The sequence below is a fragment of the Euprymna scolopes genome, chromosome 23, assembly GCF_053919585.1.
Source record: "Euprymna scolopes isolate OS-2025 chromosome 23, ASM5391958v1, whole genome shotgun sequence".
Taxonomy (NCBI): Eukaryota; Metazoa; Mollusca; class Cephalopoda; order Sepiida; family Sepiolidae; genus Euprymna; species Euprymna scolopes.
In genome coordinates, this window is record NC_136504.1 from 122,164,888 (window position 1) to 122,189,335 (window position 24,448).

The window sequence follows — 24,448 nt, forward strand, 5'->3', positions numbered from 1 at the left end:
TGAAATATATAGGCACCGCCAAAAATGGCCGCAAAATCAAGTTGTTGTTGTTTTTTAAAACTAAATTACATTTATTAAAATCTATTATTTCTGAGTAACTTTTTTTTTTCCAGAAAGATAAAACCCTGAATTTTATCATATAGAAAACAGAATAATGTAAAACTTTTTCTACTATTTTTAATTCAATTTTAAATGTTAAATTTTCCCAAAAAGTTAACAATTGTTATTTTTTGTCTTGCACAAAAAACGTACTTAAATATTTAAAAAAAAAAGGGGTTTTGAAATAATTTATTTCTTCATTTATTGTCTAACTAAGATTTAGGATGATTTTCTAAGAGAATATGCAAAAATATTATAATATAAGTACCTGAATTTCAAATAATTCCACTTATTCATATATGTAACCAGATATTTCGCGTCGCCGAAGAGTTCAGATCGACTCTGTTTACGTTTTCTTTCGATGAGACGAAAACTATGGAAGACTAAACAGGCCAAAAAAACTTATTTTTCAGTGACGAAAATTTCAATGTATTATTAAGCTGAGGCTGGCCAGTACCAGATGGGTGACCATTTGTATGAGTTTGGTTTTTAATGTGTATGTGTGGCTCCCCAAAATGGGGGGAGGGGGCAATTTAAAGCAGAATAAAAAAAATTATTTCAGCGCGTTTGGTCCACCGTAGTCGAAAGGCGGCAAACGTTTTCAAACGAGATCGAAAAAAATGATGCTATTTTTAACACAAAGGGCACAATATTTATCGAATTTTTTTTTTTTGTATCGATTATTCAAAACATGCTCTGTTTAATAATGGTCATGCATTATTCGGCTCGCTAAAAAAAAATTGTTAATTTATTTATCAAAAATTTTTAAATGGCTTTTTTCGTATAAATATAAAAAAAAATTTTTTTTTGTTTTGCTTAACTTAAATTAATTATTTTACTTAACATATTCACCGAATTTCACACTTCAAAACTCAAAAGCGGGATAATTAAACACAATCGAAGTTCTGATATTCAGACGTCAAAATAAGGTATGCAAACAATTTTTTTTTTTTTTTTTTTTTTAATCTATAATTCTGTCCCTTACAACAACACAATATGTTTTGTTCAGTTTCAGATGATTATTTTAAGCATATTTGTTCCCACTTCAAAACAAGGGGGGGTTTTGTAAGCAAAAAAAAATATATATATAAATATCGTTTATGAAAAATAAGTACACTGTTATAAAGTTCATTCTTCTCCTAATAATCGCTGAAAATTTCGTATTGATCGGATAATTACCTGATTTTTGGTAGATTTTTAAAAAGACGGTCCGTCAAAAAGTACTGACCTGCCCCCCCAGTTTTGGCGGTGCCTAGAAATATACTTCCAAAATAAACTATTACAGTCGTTTAAAACATAATAGAAGTATTATTTTTTATTTTTTAAAAACAATGTTTACAAAATGTCTAAGCGCGTTTCTCCGACAACTTCTTTTTAAAAACAATGTTTACAAAATGTCTAAGCGCGTTTCTCCGACAACTTCTTTTTAAAAACAATGTTTACAAAATGTCTAAGCGCGTTTCTCTCGACAACTTTCGGTTTCGCCGCCAGCCGGCTGCGAATAGCATTTTAGAATAGCCGCAGCCGGCTGCGAATAGTCACTTCGATCTAGATATTAATTCTCTTATTATCTTTGACCGTTACCATCCTAAACATGCCTTACAGTGAAAATAGAAAATTCAAACCGTTTAAATGCTGAATTCCTTTGGAATGAAAATGGAATATTCCAAAAGTCCCAATAAACAATTAAGATAAGTTAGTTATCGCCAGCCACCACCGCAACTATTACCGCCAGTAGCACTCATATAAACAAAACAAATAAAATATTACCTGTGACGTACGTAAAACTATTAAAACTGAAAATCACGTAAAACTATTGACTATTATATTTTTTAAATAAGAAATAATGTGCTTCTACTGTATAGCAGTAGCACCCATATGAAAAAATTAACAAACTCTTAGTGGAAAAGTTAGCATAGCAGAAAAGTATGTAAAGTCATTAAGTATTTTCATTTTTTAATAAGAATAAGGTACATGCACAGTTTCTGTGCAATAAATAAGGTAGATTCCAACAAATGTTTCCGGAACATGTGGACCAGTAGGTGTATCAGAAATTTAGAGGAATTTTTGATACCTGTAGAGGACTAGGATATATAAACCCCAATCCCGTTACAAAAGAATAATGAAACGAATGGAATTGAAGGAAACAAAGACTCAATTGATGGATAAGATAAACGTCGTTTAGTTGCTGTTGAAAGAATGAACGTTTTAGTTATAACATGTGTTCATGTCTGCGTGAGTGTAGCCAATGTTCGTTGCACGACTGGTTTTGTAGAAGGATAGGAAATGTGTGTTCATCTCACTATCGTTTGTTCACGCGTGGGAAGAGAAATAAGTGTTGTAGTGAAAATTGAGAATGATAGTCCAGCGTGTGGACAAAGAAGAGGATATGAGAGTTGACATCAGTTAGTAGTCAGCTACGCGAAAGTGTTCTCAGAGACCAGTAGTAGATAGAAAGAGAAAGAGTGTGAATGTGTACATACGGTCTGTTAGCTCGTGCCCCATACATAGTAGTAAGTGGGCATGAGGTACGCGTGTGCGCGCGCCAAAACGGCGGCGGCTAGCACACCGACCAGCCACCTAGGAGGCTAGTCTCGAAAAGGAAGAAGCCGGTTGTTGCTCTTTGTTTTATACTTGTTCCAGGTGGTCATTTGCGCATGTGTATATTTCCTTAGAAAGCGGAAATGACGTCGTCCATGTGTGCGTTCGTGTGCGCGTGTGTGAGTACATATGTGTGCGTTAGCGCGTGTGTATATACACGTGAATGTGAGTGTATGTACGTGAACGTGAATAAATGTACGTGTGTGTAGACGTGGGCGCGTATGTTTGTGTGCGCGTATGTATATGACATAGCTTGAAATGTGAACGTGTGTTTTTGTGTGAGACTTGAAAAAGGCTCGTACGCACCCTTAACAGAAAACTGCGAATTAAATATTTAAAAAAACTCGCAATTTCTCTCTTTAAAGTGTGTTGTTTATTTTCTGTATGGAATATACTTCCAAAATAAACTATTAAAGTTGTTAAAACATAATAGAAATATAATTTTTTAAAAAACAGTGTTTACAAAATGCCGGCGCGCCTTCATGCAGCCATTTTTTTTTACGTAATGAAATTAATTGAATTTTACGAGTTAAATATTTTTCAATTTTTTAATTTAAAAATCTATCAAAATTTTTCTATTGGTTCAATTTTTACGATATTTTCAGGGTCAATGCGAAATTTTATACTTTTTCCAATAAACCAAATATAATATTTTAGCCAAACGTTTTTTTAATTCACCCATCCCCATTTTGAAATGTCTATTAAAATTTTAATAATTAATTTTTGTACCAAAGTTTTATGTATCACAAGTTGAAGATAAAAGATCAATAAGGAAAATATTATAATTTAAAACAAAAAATAGTAGTTTTTTAGAAATTTACATGTAAATCTAATGTGTAAAACTTTTTTTTTTTAAACCACGTTGATTTTTTTTTTTTAATGAAAGCTCATGTTATGCTTATATCATCAAGTAAATACCGGATGCTGATGGCAAATTTTTCTATTTCATTCAATGTATTCTTTTATTAGATTTTTTTTTAAATCAGTCGATAAAGAAATATTAAATATATCAATCAAAAACTCGGTTATTTCATGAGGAAAATTTTTTAAAAAATCAGTGAACTGGATTTGTTGTTTTAGGGGAAAAACTTATAAGTGAATGTGTGTTTCTTTTTAATTACGGAGGACGAAAAATACTAATTTTGGTTAACACACGCAATAAAAAAGAGATATTATTTATGTCTCTTTGACGAATCCATGTTTGATAAATTTCATAGTAGCAGGAGGAGGTCTTTTAAGCTTGGCGACAAATATAGGACGAAAATGCGATTTTCTACAAGCCTCGCTTTAAAAAAATCCTTTTATTTAAAAAATACATGGACTTTAAAATATAAATATGGATGAATTCTGAACAATGAAGAATGAAACTAAACATTCAATAGTATTTTTTATAGGAAAGTAATTTTTTTGAATTTATATCGACTTTTTATAATTTACATAATTTAAATTTCGTTTATTTTCTTCAAATCTTTTTAAAGAAAACCGATTTAAAAACAACAAATATTGCATAATTTGCTATTAAACCTGTTATTTTTTTTAATTTGGTCTTTGCTCCTTTAAATGAAAAAAAATTAGGGTTTGAATTACATCTTTCAAGTAGTTATAAGCTTGTAAATATAGGAGGTCGAATCATTCAATTTTTATCACTCATTCTTAAGATCGGTTTTTGACACCGCTAGTGGACCAGAATGGTCATCCACGCGCAGGCGCAACACAGAAGGAAACAGCGGTTTTTACTGTGTACAATGGCTCTAGACTCATGTACATGGAGATGTGTGAGAGTCTATGTGGTAACCTCCAATGGACTTGCCATATTAGGACTGCCCTCTATTCAAGAACTAAAGTAATGCATCTTGCCCTGTTCTGTCAAGAGAGCCAAATTTGTAACAGATGCCTTGGTTACTTCTACAAACCACACCCAATCAGCAGAACTGGATGAAAACTGGTAAACCAACAAATAATCCAAAAGGTTAATGAGCCAACGGATTGGGTGAACAGCATCGTGTATGTGCACAAGAGCAATGGCAAATTTCGTCTATGTCTAAACCCTAAAGATCTAAACAGGGACATCATGCGTCGTCATCACAAATTCCCAACCATGAAGGAACTCTCGCACAAACTCTCTGCTGTTAAATTTGTCTCCAAGCTAGATGCAAAACATTACTACTGGTCAGTCAAACTCGACAGAGAGTCACAATTACTGACGACCTTCAATTCACTCTTTGAGAGATATTGTTTCAAAAGAATGCCCTTTGGCCTAGTCATGTCTCAAGATGTTTTTCAACAGAAGATGGGCATGATCATCGAGATCTAATTGATGACGTGATCATCCATGGAGAGACCAAAAAGGAGCATGACCACAACTTACGATAGTTGATGGAGACTGCACATACTGCTGACCTCACATTCAACAGTAGCAAATGTGCGATCAACCAGAAACAGGTGAAGTTCTTTGGTGCAATTTTCGACGAGAACAGAATACACCCAGATTCCCAAAAAGTGGACGGAATAAAATCACTCCCAAGCCCAACTAACGTAACAATTGCAAAAGGTCATAGGAATTATTACCTACATGGCACCATCCATTCCCAGGCTTTCAGACCTCACAGCAAACATAAGAGAACTATTAAAAACAGATGCTATGCAAGGAGATGTTGCTTCGCTATTATGACCCTTTCAAAGGGTCAATTATTCAAGTTGGTGCATCTTCCAGAGGATTGGGAGCAGCCCTAATCCAAGAAGGCAAGTCCATAGCTTTTGCTTCGAAATCGTTGATAGAAACAGAGCAGCGCTATGCTAATATCGAACGGGAACGATTTAGAACGTATATTTACGGGTATTCATTTGAAATTGAAAGCGACCAAAAACATTTGGATATATAATTTCAGTCATTCCAAGTCAATAATTACAAAGGGAATCGCATTGACATCTTTAACTTTGTATAGTTGAATCATTTCCTTTCTATAATTACAATAGGGATTCATATTGGCACCTTTAAATTTCTAGTGTTTGAGTCATTTCTATTCTATAATTAAAAGAAGAATCACATCGATATCTTTAAATTTATATAGTTTGAGTCATTTTTATTCTATAAGTACAAGAGTGCTCACATTAACCTCTTAATTTCTATAGTTGAGTCATTTCAATTCTATAATTGCAAGGGGGGTCACATTAACATGTTTTTTTAATTTCTATTGTTTGAGTCATGTCTATTCTATAATTACAAAATGAATCACATTAACTTTTTTTAATTTACGTATTGAAAGTAATTTATTTTCCATATAATTTTTCATGTACTTCTAAGTAATTTTTATTTTATAATTATAATCAATAATCACATGAACGTCTTAAAATTCTCATATTCCTATATTATTACTATAATTATAAGATTCGTAAATTGCCGTCCTTAAATCCGCATAGTTAATGTGGACCCAAGTTGCGACCACAAAAAGACAACTAGCAATACATTATAAGTTTAAAAGTATGTATAAAAAGAAACTAGATTCTAAAAAAATGTACGGACGTAAGCTAGGTTTATTTGTCAGTAGAATCTCGATATAGTATCCAATATCTACGAATAAATTTGGCTCCGGATTGATATAGGATTTGAAAGAGTTTATCAATGGGTAGGTATTGGTTGCATGCCCCATAGAAGACATCCCATTTAGTCCGGTCTCTAGTTTTTCAGGTTTAAGTTTTACTCCTATTGTTTGGCATTTTGGGCGTAGTTTGTGGAGCCGCCTGTCATGCTCTTCTTGGTCTTTCCCATAAATGACCAAATCATTTATAATAATGACAACTCCCTGCAGGTCTTGAAATTGTTCATTCAGCTTTCTTTGGAATATCTCTGCTCAGGAGTTCAGGCTAAATGGTAATCGACGCCAACGGAATCGGCCAAAGCATTCTGAAAAGTGGCCAGGTTACTGGATGCATCATCAAGCTCAACATGCCCATATCCTGATAAGAGTTTCACTTTTGTGAATATTTTTGCATCTCCCATGTGATGAAAGGCATCCTCGAGAATTCGTATGGGGTAGTGCCCTTGCATAAGTACTTTGTTGAGCTCGTGAGGATCCAGGCATATTCTGATTGTCCCATTTTTCTTTCTAGTGATAACAAGTTTGTCAACCTACGGAGTGGGTTTTTCTATTGGTTTAATTACTCCTAATTTGCTTAGTCGACTTAACTTCTTTTTTCAGTTTAGAACGTATGGCTATAGGCATTCTCCGATTGGGCATTACAACTGGTATTGCATCTGGCTTGAGCTGGAGAGTAGCAACACCTGGTAGTTTGTCGAGTTTATCATCAAACACCTCCTTATAGTTTTTCTCTATGTTGACCGCTGCGACTCATTTGTATGCTCGCCTGCAAGTCAAGTGGTTTGAATATTACAAATTCTACTGAGTAGATTTGCTGTGTTTTTTTTTTTGTTTTTTTTTCAGTACACACTGAGTGGTTTCATCAGAGAGTTATTCCACATTGATAAGACTCCTTTATAGTGTTTCATCTTCTTGCCAAAATTTTCAGAGATAGTATTAATGGATCCTCCTGTATCAATCCAGAAAGCAACTTTTTTTATTCAGAAGCATAAGGCATTTGGCCTCTTTTGCCTTTTTTGTCTTTGGGGGTCACATTCATCCAATGAGTATACTCTTCATCCTGCTCATCTGCTGATATGTTTAGTTGATTACTCGTGGTGGATGTGCAACACGCTTCTTGTTTTCATTTGTTCGTGTGTTATGTCTTTGTTTTCGCGGCATTCTGTCTTTGTTGGGACACTTAGCCTCAAAGTGTCCTTTCTCTTGCATGGACGGCACAGCTTGCCATATGCTTAGCATCAGCTGCCTTTTGGCGCATGTGTGCAGCCATAAAATATGGTCGGTTTGGATGTAAAATATTTCCATTGCCCCAGACCCGAGGGTATTTCAGAGAATCCCTATTTACCAAAGTGTCGCTTTTATTAGATCCCTTTTTTTTATCTTTTTTGTTCTTCTTAAAAGAAACGATCTGGTACGATGGACTGAATTAAGGTTCTGGCATGTTACTGTAGTTTTGCCCTTGAATAAAAAACATGTGATAGGACGTTCTGCACGTGTTGTGATTTCTCTAAACTATTGAAATTCACCTATAAACGTTGATTAAACCCAAACAAAACAACTTTTGTTAATTCTATCTGATTGGCAATACACTCCCTTTAAAGTCCCTCTACCCTGCCACTAACCTTAAATTCGTATGAAAATAAAAGAATAAATTAAAACGATGATAAAATCCAGAGAAGCGTGCGTATATTAATTACAATTATTTTTTTATCTTAATTGTTCTTGAATTGGTCTGCTTTCTATGATTGATCTTGATTATTTGCTTTTGTCTAGTTCTTCATATTTATTCATCTCTGTAATTTATGCAGCGCGCATGGAAATGTAGATTGTATTTTTATTTGGCAAATACAAATCATTATTATTATTATTATTATTATTATTATTATTATTATTATTATTACTATTATTATTATTAACAGGCATTAAAACACGACTGTTCAAAAAACGTGGCTCAAAGATGAATGTTGCTGCAGAATGCTGAATTTGTAGAACCTTTTCAAAGTCGGAAGCACACCTTACAGCAGGATGTAACTATTTCGCTCTACGTATTGCATAATGCACAGCTGAGTGGATATAATGGGAAGTTTGTAAGAAGTTATGGATGAGGAACGCTGGAAGTTGTTTGAGTAAATACCTAAGTACCTAATGAAGTAAGAATAAGTTAAATTGGTAATGTCAAAATATAGTGGGACAAAACAAATGGTAGCAATATCTAAGTACCTTCTCCCACTGCTCCACACGGGCGCTCAAGATTTCGTCCTTTTCTATCCTAGCGCAGAGGGTCTGACAATTAGGATTGCAAGACTGGACCACTCACCCTCCTTCCTGCAAGCGCTCTCAAACCAGGGACTACAGTGCAATAAGCTCGTTCTGTTCAGCCATGGAGACAACAAGATTGTCAACGTAAAACCGGCCCTCCATCACCTTGCAGCGTAGATCCCATGGGTATTTGGCCGTGTGCAATCTTAGGATGCAACCAAATACAAACGGGCTGGAGGTGAAGCCAAACATGAGTGTGGTGTAGCGAAAGCAGCGCAAAAGATTACTTCCCTAAGAAAGAAACAAAACTGATTTTTGTCTGTTTTCAACTTGAGTCAAATCATTAGAAACGCTTAGCAGATGTCTGCCAAAAGGATGTACTGGTTGGCCCTAAATGCCAAGATTTCCAAATGCCCCCAGTTAAGATGACTCCAGAATATGCTGCCTCGTTCAGGGGAAGTCCACCTCCCGTCTTCAAACTGAAATTGAAGTCGTGTCTAATCTTCGTTGTCGCCATAGAATCAATTTTATAGACAGGTCGCTGTGGTATCCCCATGTACTGGCCAAATTCCTGCGGAGGGACAATAATTTCTTCAGTGATGTCTGCTGAGTCCAGAACACCTCCAAATATTCAGTGTATCTGTTTTTTAATCAGATCTGCGGACACTCGGTCCAGGACACATAATGATGTTGCATGGTTGGAAGGCACCTTGTCCAGTTTATCCTGGTGCTAGGGGAACTACACATAGAAGTTGCCATTCCGCAGCTCAACCGCCTCTTCGAATCGTTTTATCAATTCCTGATCGTAGTTTGAGAATCCCTCATGTTTTGGTATCCCTAAAGATTCTAGGCTGATCATCTGCTCTAGCCCTCTCAGCAGAGCACTGTCAGGGAAGCAATCCTCGAAGTGATCGAAGTAGATTGACTGAGCCTTCAGCACGAAACACAGATGGGAGGTATCGACCTGAGTAGTGTGTTCCATTATGGAATTTAAAGACAGGTGAGTAACTTCGCATGAGGGGATATCATCCAAAAGGAAGGAATCAATCATCCCGAATGGGTACAATCCGTGCAGGACCAAAAAGGTTTGCCCCACCCCCCAGCACGGGACTAGCTTAATTGGGTCCAGGTGCTTAATTAGATCCAAGCCAGCTACCCCAATAATAGTTAATACCTCGGACTCCGTCTCGAACTAGCTGGCCAACAAACAGTCCGTCTCCTCAAAGGTATGTAACAACGACTGTAAATTGCAAAGCCGGATCGATAAATCAATGGTGTCAGATACCAAGACCAGACAAGTCACAGTTCTTCTTGAACCAAAGTTTGTATCAAGTACAGCCTCCATGAACTGCTTGCTACACTCTCCAAGGAATGTAGATCGCCTAAGTTGTTAGCAGGCCCCAACGGGCCCATCTGGACACAGATTCTCAAGTACATCGGTCGATAAATATGTGCCTGCTGCCGGTGTCCAATAGGCAATTCACAGAGACTACGCGAAAAGGTGACAGATAAGATGGGGGTTAATGCACTCGAGTAGCCAGTTAAGTTGGCGCATGCCACATCCACGCCAAAGCATAGAGTAACCGAAGTCCATTGCTTGGTTTTCTGTATCGTGTTGCAACCTGTAACGGGCGGCGGCGGTGGTGCTGCGCAGCAATGGTTTTTAATTAGTATGTCTTGATAGCCTCGCCAGTTAGCCAGAGTATGGATGATAACGGTGGCACTCTTTTATCCGTGAGGGCTATGATCTCTTCCTTCAGTTCGTGTAAAAATTTCCTGAAGAGTATTTTTGCCATGAGTCAAGCTCCACTTGAATTGTCATCTGAGAAATCAAAAGTGAGGGAGATTCCCAGCTCCTCCAACAATGATGCTGTTCTGGAGATCAAATCCCCTATTTCTGATAGTGGGGAATTCTTTTTGGGTGTAACATTCAGGATGTCCTCGAATATTCTGTCAATAGTGCCATCAAGGTCCAAAGAATTGTCTTTGAGGATGGACACTGCTCGAGAATAGTTGGTGCCCGTGCAACTAAGGTGGTTAATCAGACGTTAGGCCTTGTCAGAATGGGAACACTTTAAAAAGTTCAACGTCTCTGCATCATTAGCCATGCCAACCACACAGTTCTCAAATCTGGCAAGAAAGTTCCAAAAAGTCAGGTGGTCGGTGGGTACTTCCTGGCCGCTAAAGGAAGGCCCTATTATTTGCAGCCGAGGAGGTTTGAAAATAAAGGAGGTAGCGGCCCTCCCTGTGTTAAAGGATCCTCTCGAGAATTGGGGCATAGATTCCCCATAAGGTCGAGAAGGCTCAAAAACATTGTCCAATTCCGCCAGGGCATCCAGGTATTCAGATTTGTGCCAGTTGACACGGTTAAGATTCGGATTAAACATTGTTATAAAAATAAATACAATTTAGGTGCGCAGTATGATTATGATTATGTTGGCGCATGAAAAATAAAAAATAACTACCACGCAAATTCCGGCGTGGCCTTATATATTAAATCGACTGAAAACGAGCGGACGTGGTACAGAGCACCCCACGTGATGTTTCCGTCCAATGGAATTTCTCCAAGGACATTTTTCTAAACTTTTCCCCTTAAGCTCGCTGGGAGCCGGTACAAATAGTATTTAAGCACACACAAACATCAAATATCTCTCTCAACTCTCTCAACTATCTCAACTGCATTCTTATTCGGACGTTTCATGCATGTTACTATCACTCTTCCATTTTCACCGCTCCGCGCGCTTCATACAATTTTACAGGCGAACATTACCTATTGCCTCTCTTACCATGTTTTAACATATGAACAGTTCAACAAAAAAAGACATTCTCCTTTTTTTATGCGAACACTTAAAAAGGACTTCTGAACTCATTATAAAGAGAATTATATTTTATTTGTTAATGGTTGGTTTCTGTGAATAAACATCCGTTTGTTTTGCATGTAAGTCTTCTTCTTTTTATTTTTATTTATTTGTGGAGGAAGTTAGTTCCTAAACAGACCTGACGACCCCCACAAGTGGGTGACCCGACTTAGAACATTGCATGCACAACGGAATCTCCTTACAAGCTACACGTGGTTTCCTAAACTACTTGCTATATCATGCGTGCGGTAACACTCAAAGGAAGTAAAAAGACGACACAAATCTCAAGGGATGATACAAGCGATCAAACGAAGAGTGGATCTCAATACAATATAGCAACAAATTAGCGAGTTATGACGATAGTCGCTATAAAATCGAAAATTAAACAAATCATGACTCAGCGTCAAAATAGCACTTTTGCTCATCAGGCCGCCCCCCAACAACGAGTTGGTGATAAATAACGTTTAATGAACACACACGGCTACAATTCAGCCGACCCAAACGTGAACACGAGCATGTAAAACCCCTCGGAAAATGATCTACCACAACCTTGAACTTCACCTGGCAGTTTAACAGACCTCAGAAACACAGACCCTAGCAAAAGCAACATTTTTTTTCTTGATCACAATTTCAAGCTTCGCGTACTCGAAACAAGTCAACCGACAGTTTAAAGGCTTTTAAATCACTTTCAAACGAAAAACAGAAAAATGGAACCTCCCCGTGCTGAAACACCTCTGGCTAGATTAACACTAAATATACCAGCTTTTAATCCCATGAATATACAAACGTGGTTTATCCAGATCCAGGCCTGCTTTCGACGCAAAACGGAATACGTCTCAGTGAAACAAGTATTGTTATTTGGTTGAAAAACTCCCGGCAGACGTCGTCGAATAGGTGATTGATTTATTGGAGAACGTGCCAGAAAATAATCCATACGATAAATTTAAGGAGGCCATTTTGAGATGGACTGGCTTATCAAACGAGACGTTACGCAATCTCTTCACCCAAGTAGAATTGGGAGATCGCACACCGTCGCAACTTTTACGATACATGCGATCATTGTTAGGGAACAACAAAATGTTCGAAAATATAATGAGAAGTTTGTGGCGGGATAAACTCCCAGACTCAACAGTACAAATTCTGGTACCCACAACAGAAGAGACAAGCACTGAAAAGCTCGCCGACATGGCGGACCGAATTCATGAAAATCTGAGGAACTGCAAAGTAAACTCAGCACAAACACAGCAACAATAAACAGACGTTATGAGAGATTCGCACACTCGAACCTGGCACATATGAATTTTAGCGGCTTATCGTTTCCCTTGGTGCCTTTCAACTTCGGACTTTCGTAAGAAATAACGACACTGGTCTCTCAAAATTACCGATTTTTTGCGATTAATCACTCCAAGATCGAAGATTAAACAACGTGATTTTCTGCGGAGCAAACGCCGAATGACAGCCAATTAGCGCCAAAAAAATACATGGACCTCCTAACACGTCGAACAAACCGGCAACTGACAATTCTACCTACATTGCGAGCGGTCATTCAACATTTTCAGAACAAACTCATCATTACTTGCACCTCGGATTCGTAAACAATCCTGATACGCTTTCACGCATGCATAAGCACGACTACATCGCATTTCTCCTACAATGCCGATAAACTACAAACATGCTTACACAATGCCATTCAAGCCATCCATACCCCGATCTCTAACAGATCGCAGCCGAACCAAGGAACGACGACGAATTATTACCAACGTCTCACAACATGAATCGAGTTCTTGACTTCATACAAGTCGTAAAAAGTCAAGCTCTGAAAACATCACTTTTGAAACCTCCTCCGACTAAATTCAACAAACCTGAACTCATGGATTTTCGCAACAAGCAAAAAATCCGCGCGCTTCAATTACAACCGACATTCAACTCACACCAGTTTGATTTAACTGCGACGCGCACATGGAAAAACTCAACTGGACTATACGGAAGAAGTCACCAGTTCAAAAACGAGTTAGCTGCTCTACGCAGACTAAAAACTCAACAACTGGCTGTTCGATGATGCATTTAACACACTGGTGACCCAATCAACTCGAACGACGCACACCAACACCAGTACAGACCCACTTGTACATCGCACTGCAGACATATTGTACTACTGACTTTAATCATAGTGTACTACCAATTTTGACTATCATCTCCACAAACACGGGCCATACAATCAACACGTGCACTCACTTGCGCATACATCACTCAGCACATTCAACCTCATCACTTTGCAGACTAAGATCAGGCAAATTCACAAGCCGAAACATTTCAAGGAATACATTACATATTGAAAAAAAAAAATTTTTTTTCAATCTGGGGGGAGTATTGTGCCAGTTGACACGGTTAAGATTCGGATTAAAAATTGTTATAAAAATAAATACAATTTAGGTGCACAGTATGATTATGATGGCACGTGAAAAATAAAAAATAACTCCCACGCAAATTCCGGCGTGGCCTTATATATTAAATCGACTGAAAACGAGCGGACGTAGTACAGAGCACCCCACATGATGTTTCCGTCCAATGGAATTTCTCCAAGGACATTTTTCTAAACTTTTCTCCTTAAGCTCGCTGGGAGCCGGTACAAATAGTATTTAAGCACACACAAACATCAAATCTCTCTCTCAACTCTCTCAACTGCATTCTCATTCGGACGTTCCATGCGTGTTACTATCACTCTTCTATTTTCACCGCTCCATGCGCTTCATACAATTTCACAGGCGAATATTACCTATTGTCTCTCTTACCATGTTTTAACATATGAACAGTTCAACAAAAAAAGACATTCTCCTTTTTTTTATACGAACACTTAAAAAGGACTTCTGAACTCATTATAAAGAGAATTATATTTTATTTGTTAATGGTTGGTTTCTGTGAATAAACCTCCGTTTGTTTTGCATGTAAGTCTTCTTCTTTTTATTTTTATTTATTTGTGGAGGAAGTTAGTTCCTAAACAGGCCTGACGACCCTCACAGATTTTCAGGGCAGCCAATCGCTCTCTCTCTCTCTCTCTCTCTCTCTCTCTCTCTCTCTCTCTCTCTCTCTCTCTCTCTCTCTCTCTCTCTCTCTCTCAGTAGGTGTTCTCCCATCGAGACGGTATAACTGGTCGATGCATGCCTCCAATTCGTCAATAAACTGCAAAATCTCCTTCTTTTATATGCTGTATGTTAGGAGTTTTATGTCACCACTGCAAGCTGATAGCTGCCCCAGAATCTTCTCGGTTAATGATTTCCTTGAAATCAGTAACTCATCCCTAGAGGGGTCCATTGGGCCAAATGTAAGGAATTAAAGATGATACCAAAGATGAGGTTACTGAGTTCTCCTTTGCAAGATGTGAAAAAAAATCCCTCTTGTTGGAGAGAAGGTTACCCAAGTGGTTAATTGCACATCTGGGATTGCAAAGGATTACCCTTTGCGGCCCTTTCCATTGGGGGCGAGTACCAGTGTAGTTTAGTAAGAACAATGTAGAACGACGGGAATAACGTAGCAGCAGTAAGATGACAAGAGTCGATCAGACGTGTAACTGTTCACTAATCACAAGTGAAGTTGTCTGGTTGGAGGCTGTCTTTTTATAACAAGTAGGAGCATGCCTCCCACCACTACCCCTAGCCTATTTATTCTTCGTAGCATCTTTAACTCGGGCTGGATTATTTCCCCAGAGGCAAGCGGCAAGACTGGAGTTTAGGTGGAAAAATAATCTCGAACCCTTTATCACATAAAAGGAACCAATTTCCCTAATCACCGGTACGTTACTATGTCAATAATATATAAACAATATTGGTATTTCAGAAGTTGTTTTTGAAAACAACTTTAAAAAAAAAAAAACTTCTTTTTATATTGCTTTTAATTAAAATAAAAAAGGTTTTCGTAGGTTACAATTATGAAAAGTTCTATTCATATTTAAATGTCTTATATGTTCCGTGTTGTTTTTTTTTTGTTTTGTTTTTTTACACAATGAATACCTTTTTTAATGAAGGTGCTAGTGCAGAGAATGATCCGCGCTATTTTTTTTTTTAAATCGTATTTCCAAGTTTAATTAAAGTTTTATATGTTTTTTGTTCAATTGTAAGGTTGAAGTATAGAATATGTACAAAACACTCTCCCCTCCCCATATTAAGAATGGCTTTTTAAATATAACGTTATTATTTACGTCCGGGTCGCTCTATGCACTAGTACCTTAATGATAAATAATACATAAATAGAAATAATAAATTATCAGACTTTTTAAAGTTTAAGTTTAAACAATATTTTTTTAATTAAAAATTGAATGGCGTGATTATTATTAAATTACGTGAGTAGTTATAAACGATACAAATTAATATTAAACACGCGTAATCTCTTGCAATTTATTATTTCTCTATTTCAAATTTAAATTTATTAATTATAAAACCTTCGGTACTTATGTATTTTTGTTACCGTGCTAAAAAAAGGGTGCTTAAGATATCGTGGAACGTTCTGTTTAAAATTAAAAAAATGTTGTTTAAAATAAAGAAGTAAAAAATGAGAGAAGAAAGATATCGTGAAAAAAAGATCGTGAAACGTTTTAAACTAAATAAGTAAAAAGTTGGGCTTCTTCAAGTTGTTTTCAAAAACAACTTCTGAAATACCATATTATTGACATAGTAACGTACCGCCACCGGTACCGGTGATTAGGGAAATTAGTTCCTTTTATGTGATAAAGGTTTCGAGATTATTTTTCCACCTAAACTCCAGTCTTGCCAGGCAAGCAACACTAAACGCGAGTAAACAGTCTCCATTTTTTTTTTTTTTTTTTTTTTTTTTTGACATGATGTTATAATACCGCACAAAATATTCACCTCTTCCATCTGAGGCCCGGATGTAAATATTACCGGCCTCGCGCGCGCCATTAATAAAGCTACTAAAAACTCGCTCCGCAGTCCGGCTCTTAAGCATCGCACGCATCCGCATCACTGTTGTCAAAGTGTCTGTCTGTATATTTTATTTTATTTATTTATTTTTTTATTTTATTTTATTTTTTTTCATTTTTTATTTTTTTTTTCCATATGGTTCTCTATATTTATTTCTCTATTTTTATCTGCGGATTTGCTTTGCTGGTCGCCATCTTGAATCTTAAATTTTGATTAGCAAATAGTACCGTGTTAGTATTCGCCCTAATTACCTTCTTCAAACCTGATAATACGAAAGCGATCTTTATACAAGTAAGTATAAAGTTTAATACTTTTATTTTTCGTTATAAATGCTTGTAGAGCTTTGTATAGCGAATTCTTAATAGGATGCTATAAAAAAGGTATAATCAAGGACCTAGGTCTGAGGCTAAGAAATTTATCCTAACACATCAATGACAACTGGCTGAGAGAGAAAGAGAAAAAGAACGTCTTACCTCTTGCAACAGATGCCGTCGGTTGCGACCTCAGGTATTAGTCCTTGTGGTCCCGTAATAATTCTTTATCAATACAATAATTGATTGAGAAAGAAAAAACAAAGGAACTACCAAGACGGTGTCCCAATAGTAAATAAGAGAAGAAGAAAAGAAAAGGAAAGAGAAGAAAAGGAACAACTTCAGACACGGTGTGAACCGATTGTAAAGATGGGGGTAAAAAATTAACACACAAGCTAGTCAACCCATACAATTTTATAGAAGGTCTAGGGTCACATGATTTATCCATTAGTATAAAAAACAATCACAAAGGGAAAGACGCTTTCGCATCCATCTCTCAAAACCCGAGGTCATTGAAGGTAGGAAAGATTTTCTTATACACTCCCGTCTCAAGAGAAAAAATAAATAAATAAATGAATAAATAAATAGTAAACAGTGAAGTTGTCTGAGTACATTTTAATACAAATAACTGTTAATTTTGGGTCCAAACACTCAAAATTCTAAATTTAGATTCCCGGGACATGGATCCAACTTGATAAATTGAACAAATCCAAGAAAAATAAGTTTTAAGGGGTCGAAGCAAAAACCCCCCCAAAAAACTGAACCTTCAGCCAATCCCCGGTCCAAACATTCCAAACCAACATAAAGTGTATTCAGACATAGGGCAAGCTTCGTAATCGGTTTTTGTCAAAATTTGACTGCCAAGCCGGCTGAACTGCTAGTAAATAAATAAAAATAAAGGATAAAGAGAAAAGGAAGAAAGAAAAAAAAATGGGAGAGGTAAATAAATAATTACCTATTTTCTGAGAGTGGACTGTTAGTGAATTGAATGTAGGCAATTCCAACAGTACCAATTCTCACCCTCTGGGGGAACTTGCTGAATACCTACGCAGTTGAAATGGTACCATTGATTGCATTCATCACAGCATATCATTGGACTACCATTATCCGGTAGAACACATCCTGGGCAAATACATGCATGTTCAGCATCATTTAATAAATTATCCACCATCATATCATGGGATAATGAAGGATCCTGGTTGAGGCAACTTCCACACCGCCAACTCTCCTCTTCTGGTGGAGGTCGATATAGACCAACACAGGAAAAATGGTACCAGTCATCACAGCAGTCACAACATATCATGGCACTGCCATTGTCTGGTTCACCACAATCAGGGCAAATCCAACCAAGCTCTGTGCCCTCTTCAATAGGGTCTTCAAGTACAGATGTACAGCCATTCAGATTGTCATCAGCATTCCCCATCAAGGAATCAAGTCCATCAATGGGTTCTTGAATAGACGACTCCAAGGGATAGAGGTGCTTCAGGGAATGAACTTGCAAGGAGCCATCTCCTCGTTTTATCTGAGCAGATCTCACCAATCCGTCATCTCCTGTAAATAGACGTGTGACCCTACCCAGTGCCCAAAATGGTCGAGGTTTGTTAGGGAGTTTGATTGTGACTACATCTCCCACACAAACAACTGGTGAAGTCCCTCCTTGTTGTCTTTGGGCATGCTCTCTTATACTAAGCAGATAATCTTCGTACCAAATTTTCTTAAATCTTTTTAATGCATAATTCCTGCAATTTAAGGACTCTAAGAGTTGTTTCCGAGAGGGAGGTTCTAGTTGATAAATACCCTCCCCATCCATTCTCAAAATCAAACGAGGGTTTACTACAGGGCGTAAAAAGTGATTTGGACTTATTATTTCCAAACTTGAGTCAGATGAACTTCTGTAAGTCAAGGGACGGTCATTTATGGCATTTTGTACATCAGAAATAATTGTCAGGAGATCGAAATAATCATGACTAGCTCGTCCAATTAATTTATACAAGCAAGACTTGATGGTTTTAATCAGTCTTTCCCATACACCTCCATACCAAGGAGAGTGTACAGGGATCTTAACATGCTTGATTTGGCATGTCCCCAATTTCTCCCTGAATTCACTGGAAGCAATCACCTCATGAATCATGTCACATCCAGCCACAAATGACTTAGCATTGTCACTATAAATATGCGAAGGAATCCCATAAATATTTGAAAATCGAATCAAGGCCATTAGGAATGAGTGAACAGACATATCCTCAATCAGTTCTAGATGAACTGACCGTACCTCCAAACAAGTAAAGACCAGGATATACATCTTCACCCTCTCCCCACCTCTCAGAACCCACAGATGACCCGTATAGTCTACTCCTGTGTGCAAAAATGGTCTTATCATATTCACCCGATGTTTAGGTAAATCAGTCATTTTGGGGTAGGTAAATGGAATAGAGTTAAATTTCTGGCACAAGGAGCATCCTGATAAAATTCTCTTTACCGCCTGCCTACCCTGGGGTATCCAGTACCCAGATAACCTGACCTTATTCAAGGTAGCAGGAACACCCAGATGCTTACACTGGTGGTGACAGTCCAATATTATGAGATTAGAAAGATGGTGATCCTTAGCAATAAGCAAGGGATTAACTATTTCGTATTCATATACAGAGACCTTCCCAATTCTTCCCTTGGATCGAATTAATCCTTCCTTATCCAAAAAAAGGTTTAGACTTCCCACTCTTGGTGGTATTGACCTACCTGAAGGATTTTGTAAGTATTCTAATTCCTCCCAGAAGGATTGTCTCTGCATTACTTTAATCAAGTGTGTCCGAGCCATCTTACCAAAGTCGGAGTCTCTTTTCCTCAACCTATTAATAAACTTGAACACACATGTGGTGACATTTAATAGTTTAGACAATGAAGAATATCTATCATATTGCACAACTGGCTCCTCCTGGCTGTGCGAAACAGCACAAACCATCGAAGATACAATCTTTTTGCTTTCTGGGCTCAAACAATTCAAAGGATTTTCAGGCCAAGAAATCGGTTGGTCTCTTAGCCAAGACGGTCCAGAAACCCAATATTCCAAATTGGCCCTCAGTTTAGAGGTAGGAATACCTCTGGTGATAAGGTCAGCGGGATTCTGTGCAGTAGGCACATATTTAAACTGAATTGCCACACCAAATTTAGACATCAATTCAGCCTCCCATTGACTAATGTCCTTCAATCTATTCATGGCAAAAACATTCTTGCTATTAGTCCGCCTTGTGACCAACCAGGATAATACTATTTGTGAATCAACTGCAAGAAATACCTTTTTGAAACTTACATTAGAATAGGCCTTCAACAAAGTCGGAAGGCACTTGATGGCCAAGAAGGCCGATAAAAGCTCCAGAGTTGGTAAACTCTTCGATTTAAGAGGCGCCACCTTTGCCTTGGAAAAAACCAGAGATGAAACCTTCCCCTGGACTGCATATGCTGCAAATCCATATGCCCTTTTGGATGCATCACAAAACAGAAATAATTCAGCTTCCCTCCCTTCATCAAGGGTTTTTCTAGGGAAGGTAACAGAACCAAGTTCTGACAATTCATGAGCGATGACTGCCCATTTGGATTGAAGTTCACTTGGCACAATTTCATCCCACTCAAAACCTAATTTCCACAACTCACTAACAAGAGTACGTGCCTGTATAGATACCGGCAAACATAATGAGAGTGGATCGAATATCCTTGATGCTTCAGACAGTATATGCCTTTTAGTTGCTGCCTCAGGGTTACAATTATAGGAAGCAATATTGATGGTATCAGCAAGAGGATCGTAACGATAACCTAATACCTTCTCCCAAGGACAGCTGTGACTCACAAGAGTACCATCTCTCCTCATTAAATCGTGTAATTCTGTATGATTAGAATTGCAAGATTGGAGTATGAATCCTCCTTCTTGCAATCTTTCTACTGCTCGTGTATACAAGCCCGTTAACTCATCCAAGGAATTGCTTGTTTTAATCAGATTATCTACATAAAAATTAGACTGTAACATCCCAGTGCAATCATCCAAAGGATAACGCCCAGCATGAAATTTTAGTATGCAATTCAAGATGAATGGGCTTGCACTAAACCCAAATAAGATTGTTGTGTAACGATAACACATTAGCTTATTATTTTTTCGCAGAAAGAAACAAAATTTATTCTTATCAGATTCACTAGATAATCGAATCATCAAGAATGCCTTCTTGATGTCTGCTAAAAATACATACCTATTTGTTCGGAAAAGCAGAGTTAAATCAAGCATGTCCCCTGTTAAGTTGATCCCAGGATAAGCAGCATCATTTAGAGAGACAGAGTTCTTAGTTTTAAAAGAACAGTTAAAAACTGGTCGAATTTTAGTTGTAGTTGTATGCTCGTCTTTGAACACAGGTCTATGTGGAACCCACACATAATGCTTGTATTCCTGAGGGGAGCATTCTAGGGGTTCAATTATCCCTTCTCTTTCTTGGTCTTCAAAAACCTTAATATACTCCTCATATAAGTCCTTCTTCTTTAAATTGAATACTACTCTGTCCAGCACCTTAAGTGCTATATGATGGTTAGATTGAACCTGAGATAACTTGTCCTTATGCCAAGGCAATTTAACCAAATAATGACCATCTTTATAAACTATGTTTTGCATGAATTCTTCCATCTTTTGATTGTCATAGTCAGAAACCGATTCTATGTCAGGCAGTCCCAAGGATTCTAGACTAAACATCCATTCCAAGCCCCGATCCACAGTGCTTCCTTCAAAAATGTCGGCAAATGGATCCACATAGGTCGGAACAGGATTCACAATACTATTAACCAAAGAATCGTTACAATAGTACTGCCTGTCAATTTCATAGCTCAAGGCTCCCGGAGTTATAGCAATCTTACTGATTTGGTTCTCATGCAAAAAATGTTTTGTATTTCCTATGGGGATAATGCCAGCGGATGTCTGCCAAGCCGCACCATTCATGCATCGTGTTATCTTCATGGGACGCATATATTGAATCAAATCAATTCCCATGAGACCCCACAATTGTACACTGCCACTCTCTATCTCTGCAGCAAAGGTATAATTCAGTTTTCTTAGGTTTTCCCAAACCAGAGGAAGGTCTGGTACTTTGTGAGACAGATTCAATTCGCAATCAATTAAAATAGGTAGTTGGGGGGCTACTCCCGGCAAGACCTCTACAACTGCAGTTAACTGCTTGAAAATGCGGCGTTTTCTCCCCACAAAGGTCACAACGTCCATGGCCACCTCCTCCCATGAGTCTGGATCGCACTTCAGGTGCTGAAGAACCCGTTCAGAGAAATATGACCTCTGACTGCCCGAGTCAATAAGGCAATTCAGAGAAACTGAGGAGGCTCCCCTTTTAATTGTGATGTTGACCATTGGCAGTAGGTTTTGAATGTCCCCAAGTTTTGTACTTATGTTAGTATTTATTTCTGTTTCCTCTAGTACAAATTGAGGACACATAGAAGCATAATGCCTCCGAGACTTACAATACCTGCAAGGGAATCTAAATCCCTTGACTCCTGGACAGGCTTTCTGATCATGGCTGGCAACTGTGCAGAATTCACACAATCCAAGTTGCCTACAGCGTTGCAGGCGCTCATTGTATGAGGGATAGGTAGTACACTGAGAACTAGTGTGTCCATTTCTTGCACAAAAATTGCAATAAGGAATCTTGTCTTCCAAGTCTAGGTCTGCGTGAAAACTTTGTAATGCAGAATTTTTAGGTGGGCTTCTCGTCCAAACAGCATTTGACCTTGGCTTAAACCGTGGAATCAGTTCTGTCTTAGGAGTTGAAATAGGTTTAATCCGGAGTAATGCTTTAATAACTTCGTGACTATACTGCAGTATGCAGTTCAAGCCAGGATATGGTGTGCTAGAGCCTCTAATGAGCTCTGCCTTTATCTCATCAGGGATCTTATCAAATAGGATATGAGCCACCAGACATCCACTTCCGGAGTCCTCAACTAAAAAATCATAACCATAGTCTGAATCTAACTCACCAAGTTCATACTGAACCTGGGAAAGATATTCCTTTAGTTGTTCATAAGACTTGTCCACCTTAGGTGTAGACTGCACTATTCTTTTAAAAATTTCTTCCCTAATGGCTTCTCTGTCCCAGTATTCCTCCTTTAAAATATTTATGGCCACATCATAATTATGGTCATTTTCTGACAGGTGATGGATCAGATGAAATGGCCGACCTATCACATATGCCTTAAGGCATATGAGTTTTTCCTTCTTTGAGCTCACTCCAGATGTGCAAAACTCAAAACGGGTTAGGAAATCCCGCAGGGCAAATTTATTGGTTTTATCAACGCCAGTAAATGTTGGACATGTTATTTTAGGCTTCGCTAATTCAATGCCAGATTGAGCTGGGGAAGGTAGAGTGGGAGGAGTTGAGGTTAGTAAAGGGGAATGGATCTCTGGAACCGGTAAGGAAGCATCTAACTGCGACAATAATTTATTCACCCTGGTTTTGTAAGTGAAACTGTCTGTCAAACAGCTCCTCATCTCAATCGATGGTGTCTCCTTCATTATTTTCTTGTCAATATGCAATAACTCTTGGAGCCACTGGAGAATGTCTCGTTTATGCAGTTCCAATACATCTCTCTCAAGAGGTTCAAGTCCACTAAGATTTTCTAGTGTTAAGTCTATCATCGTACGAGTGACTCTCTGATCTTCCAATAAGGATGACCGTGATGATTGTTCAACTTGTAAGGAATTCATTTTAATATAAAAAACAGTACCTGTTGCAATGTATAGCGAATTCTTAATAGGATGCTATAAAAAAGGTATAATCAAGGACCTAGGTCTGAGGCTAAGAAATTTATCCTAACACATCAATGACAACTGGCTGAGAGAGAAAGAGAAAAAGAACGTCTTACCTCTTGCAACAGATGCCGTCGGTTGCGACCTCAGGTATTAGTCCTTGTGGTCCCGTAATAATTCTTTATCAATACAATAATTGATTGAGAAAGAAAAAACAAAGGAACTACCAAGACGGTGTCCCAATAGTAAATAAGAGAAGAAGAAAAGAAAAGGAAAGAGAAGAAAAGGAACAACTTCAGACACGGTGTGAACCGATTGTAAAGATGGGGGTAAAAAATTAACACACAAGCTAGTCAACCCATACAATTTTATAGAAGGTCTAGGGTCACATGATTTATCCATTAGTATAAAAAACAATCACAAAGGGAAAGACGCTTTCGCATCCATCTCTCAAAACCCGAGGTCATTGAAGGTAGGAAAGATTTTCTTATAGTTATTAGTTTTATTTATTTTCCGTTATTAATTCTTTTATGAGCAACCAATTTCTTCATTCGTATTATTGATGTTTATACAAACTTCATTTGTCCCAAAACTTTCATCTGATTTTATACGAAATTAGAAATCGATGTAGTAAACTTATTAAAGTCGATAAAAAAATATAAGTAACCATATTATTATTTATATTTAATTTCTTCAAATATCGTACTTTTAATTCGCAAAATCGTGTTAATATTTTTATTATTTGCCTTTTTCAATTTTAATAATTAATACAAATGACGGCTCTATACAAGTCAGTATAATGTTAAATAAGTTTGTTTTTTCGTTTATAGATGTTTATAACGGGTTCGTTATAAGAAGTAGATATTTACTTATTTATGGAAAATACTAAACAAAAAGGTAAAACTGGAGGAGACCGTTCTGTTTGGGGGTTGTTTTAAAAATGGAACGGAAATTTAAATTTCGTTCCGTTTTAATTTTTTTTTTTTTTTTTTAATTGCATGCACCA

General features: G+C 37.5%; 2 protein-coding genes across 2 annotated transcripts in view; one reads left to right on the top strand and one right to left on the bottom strand.

The window, feature by feature from the left end:
- The first annotated feature begins 16,480 nt into the window (after positions 1 to 16,480).
- LOC145246187 (uncharacterized) overlaps positions 16,481 to 24,448 on the top strand; it is a 76,469-nt gene continuing 68,501 nt past the window's right edge. Inside the window, exon 1 of the mRNA XM_080108057.1 lies at positions 16,481 to 16,641. The gene's annotated coding sequence lies outside the window, so the exon portion shown is untranslated. The remainder of the gene's footprint in view (positions 16,642 to 24,448) is intronic.
- LOC145245681 (uncharacterized) lies at positions 17,638 to 23,208 on the bottom strand. The gene is made up of 3 exons (XM_080107237.1): positions 21,760 to 23,208; positions 19,398 to 21,642; positions 17,638 to 18,359 (listed from the first exon to the last, which is right to left on the bottom strand). The coding sequence occupies exons 1-3, from the start codon at positions 23,206 to 23,208 to the stop codon at positions 17,638 to 17,640; spliced, it is 4,416 nt and encodes a 1,471-aa protein (XP_079963363.1).

Coding starts and splice junctions, on each gene's coding strand:
- LOC145245681 (XM_080107237.1), bottom strand. CDS start 23,208: ATGAAGGAGACACCATCGATTGAGATGAGGAGCTGTTTGACAGACAGT. Junction 21,643..21,759: donor AAGTACCAGACCTTCCTCTG/GTTTGGGAAAAC, acceptor CGTCCCATGAAG/ATAACACGATGCATGAATGG. Junction 18,360..19,397: donor ATACTTACAAAATCCTTCAG/GTAGGTCAATAC, acceptor TTTGGTACGAAG/ATTATCTGCTTAGTATAAGA.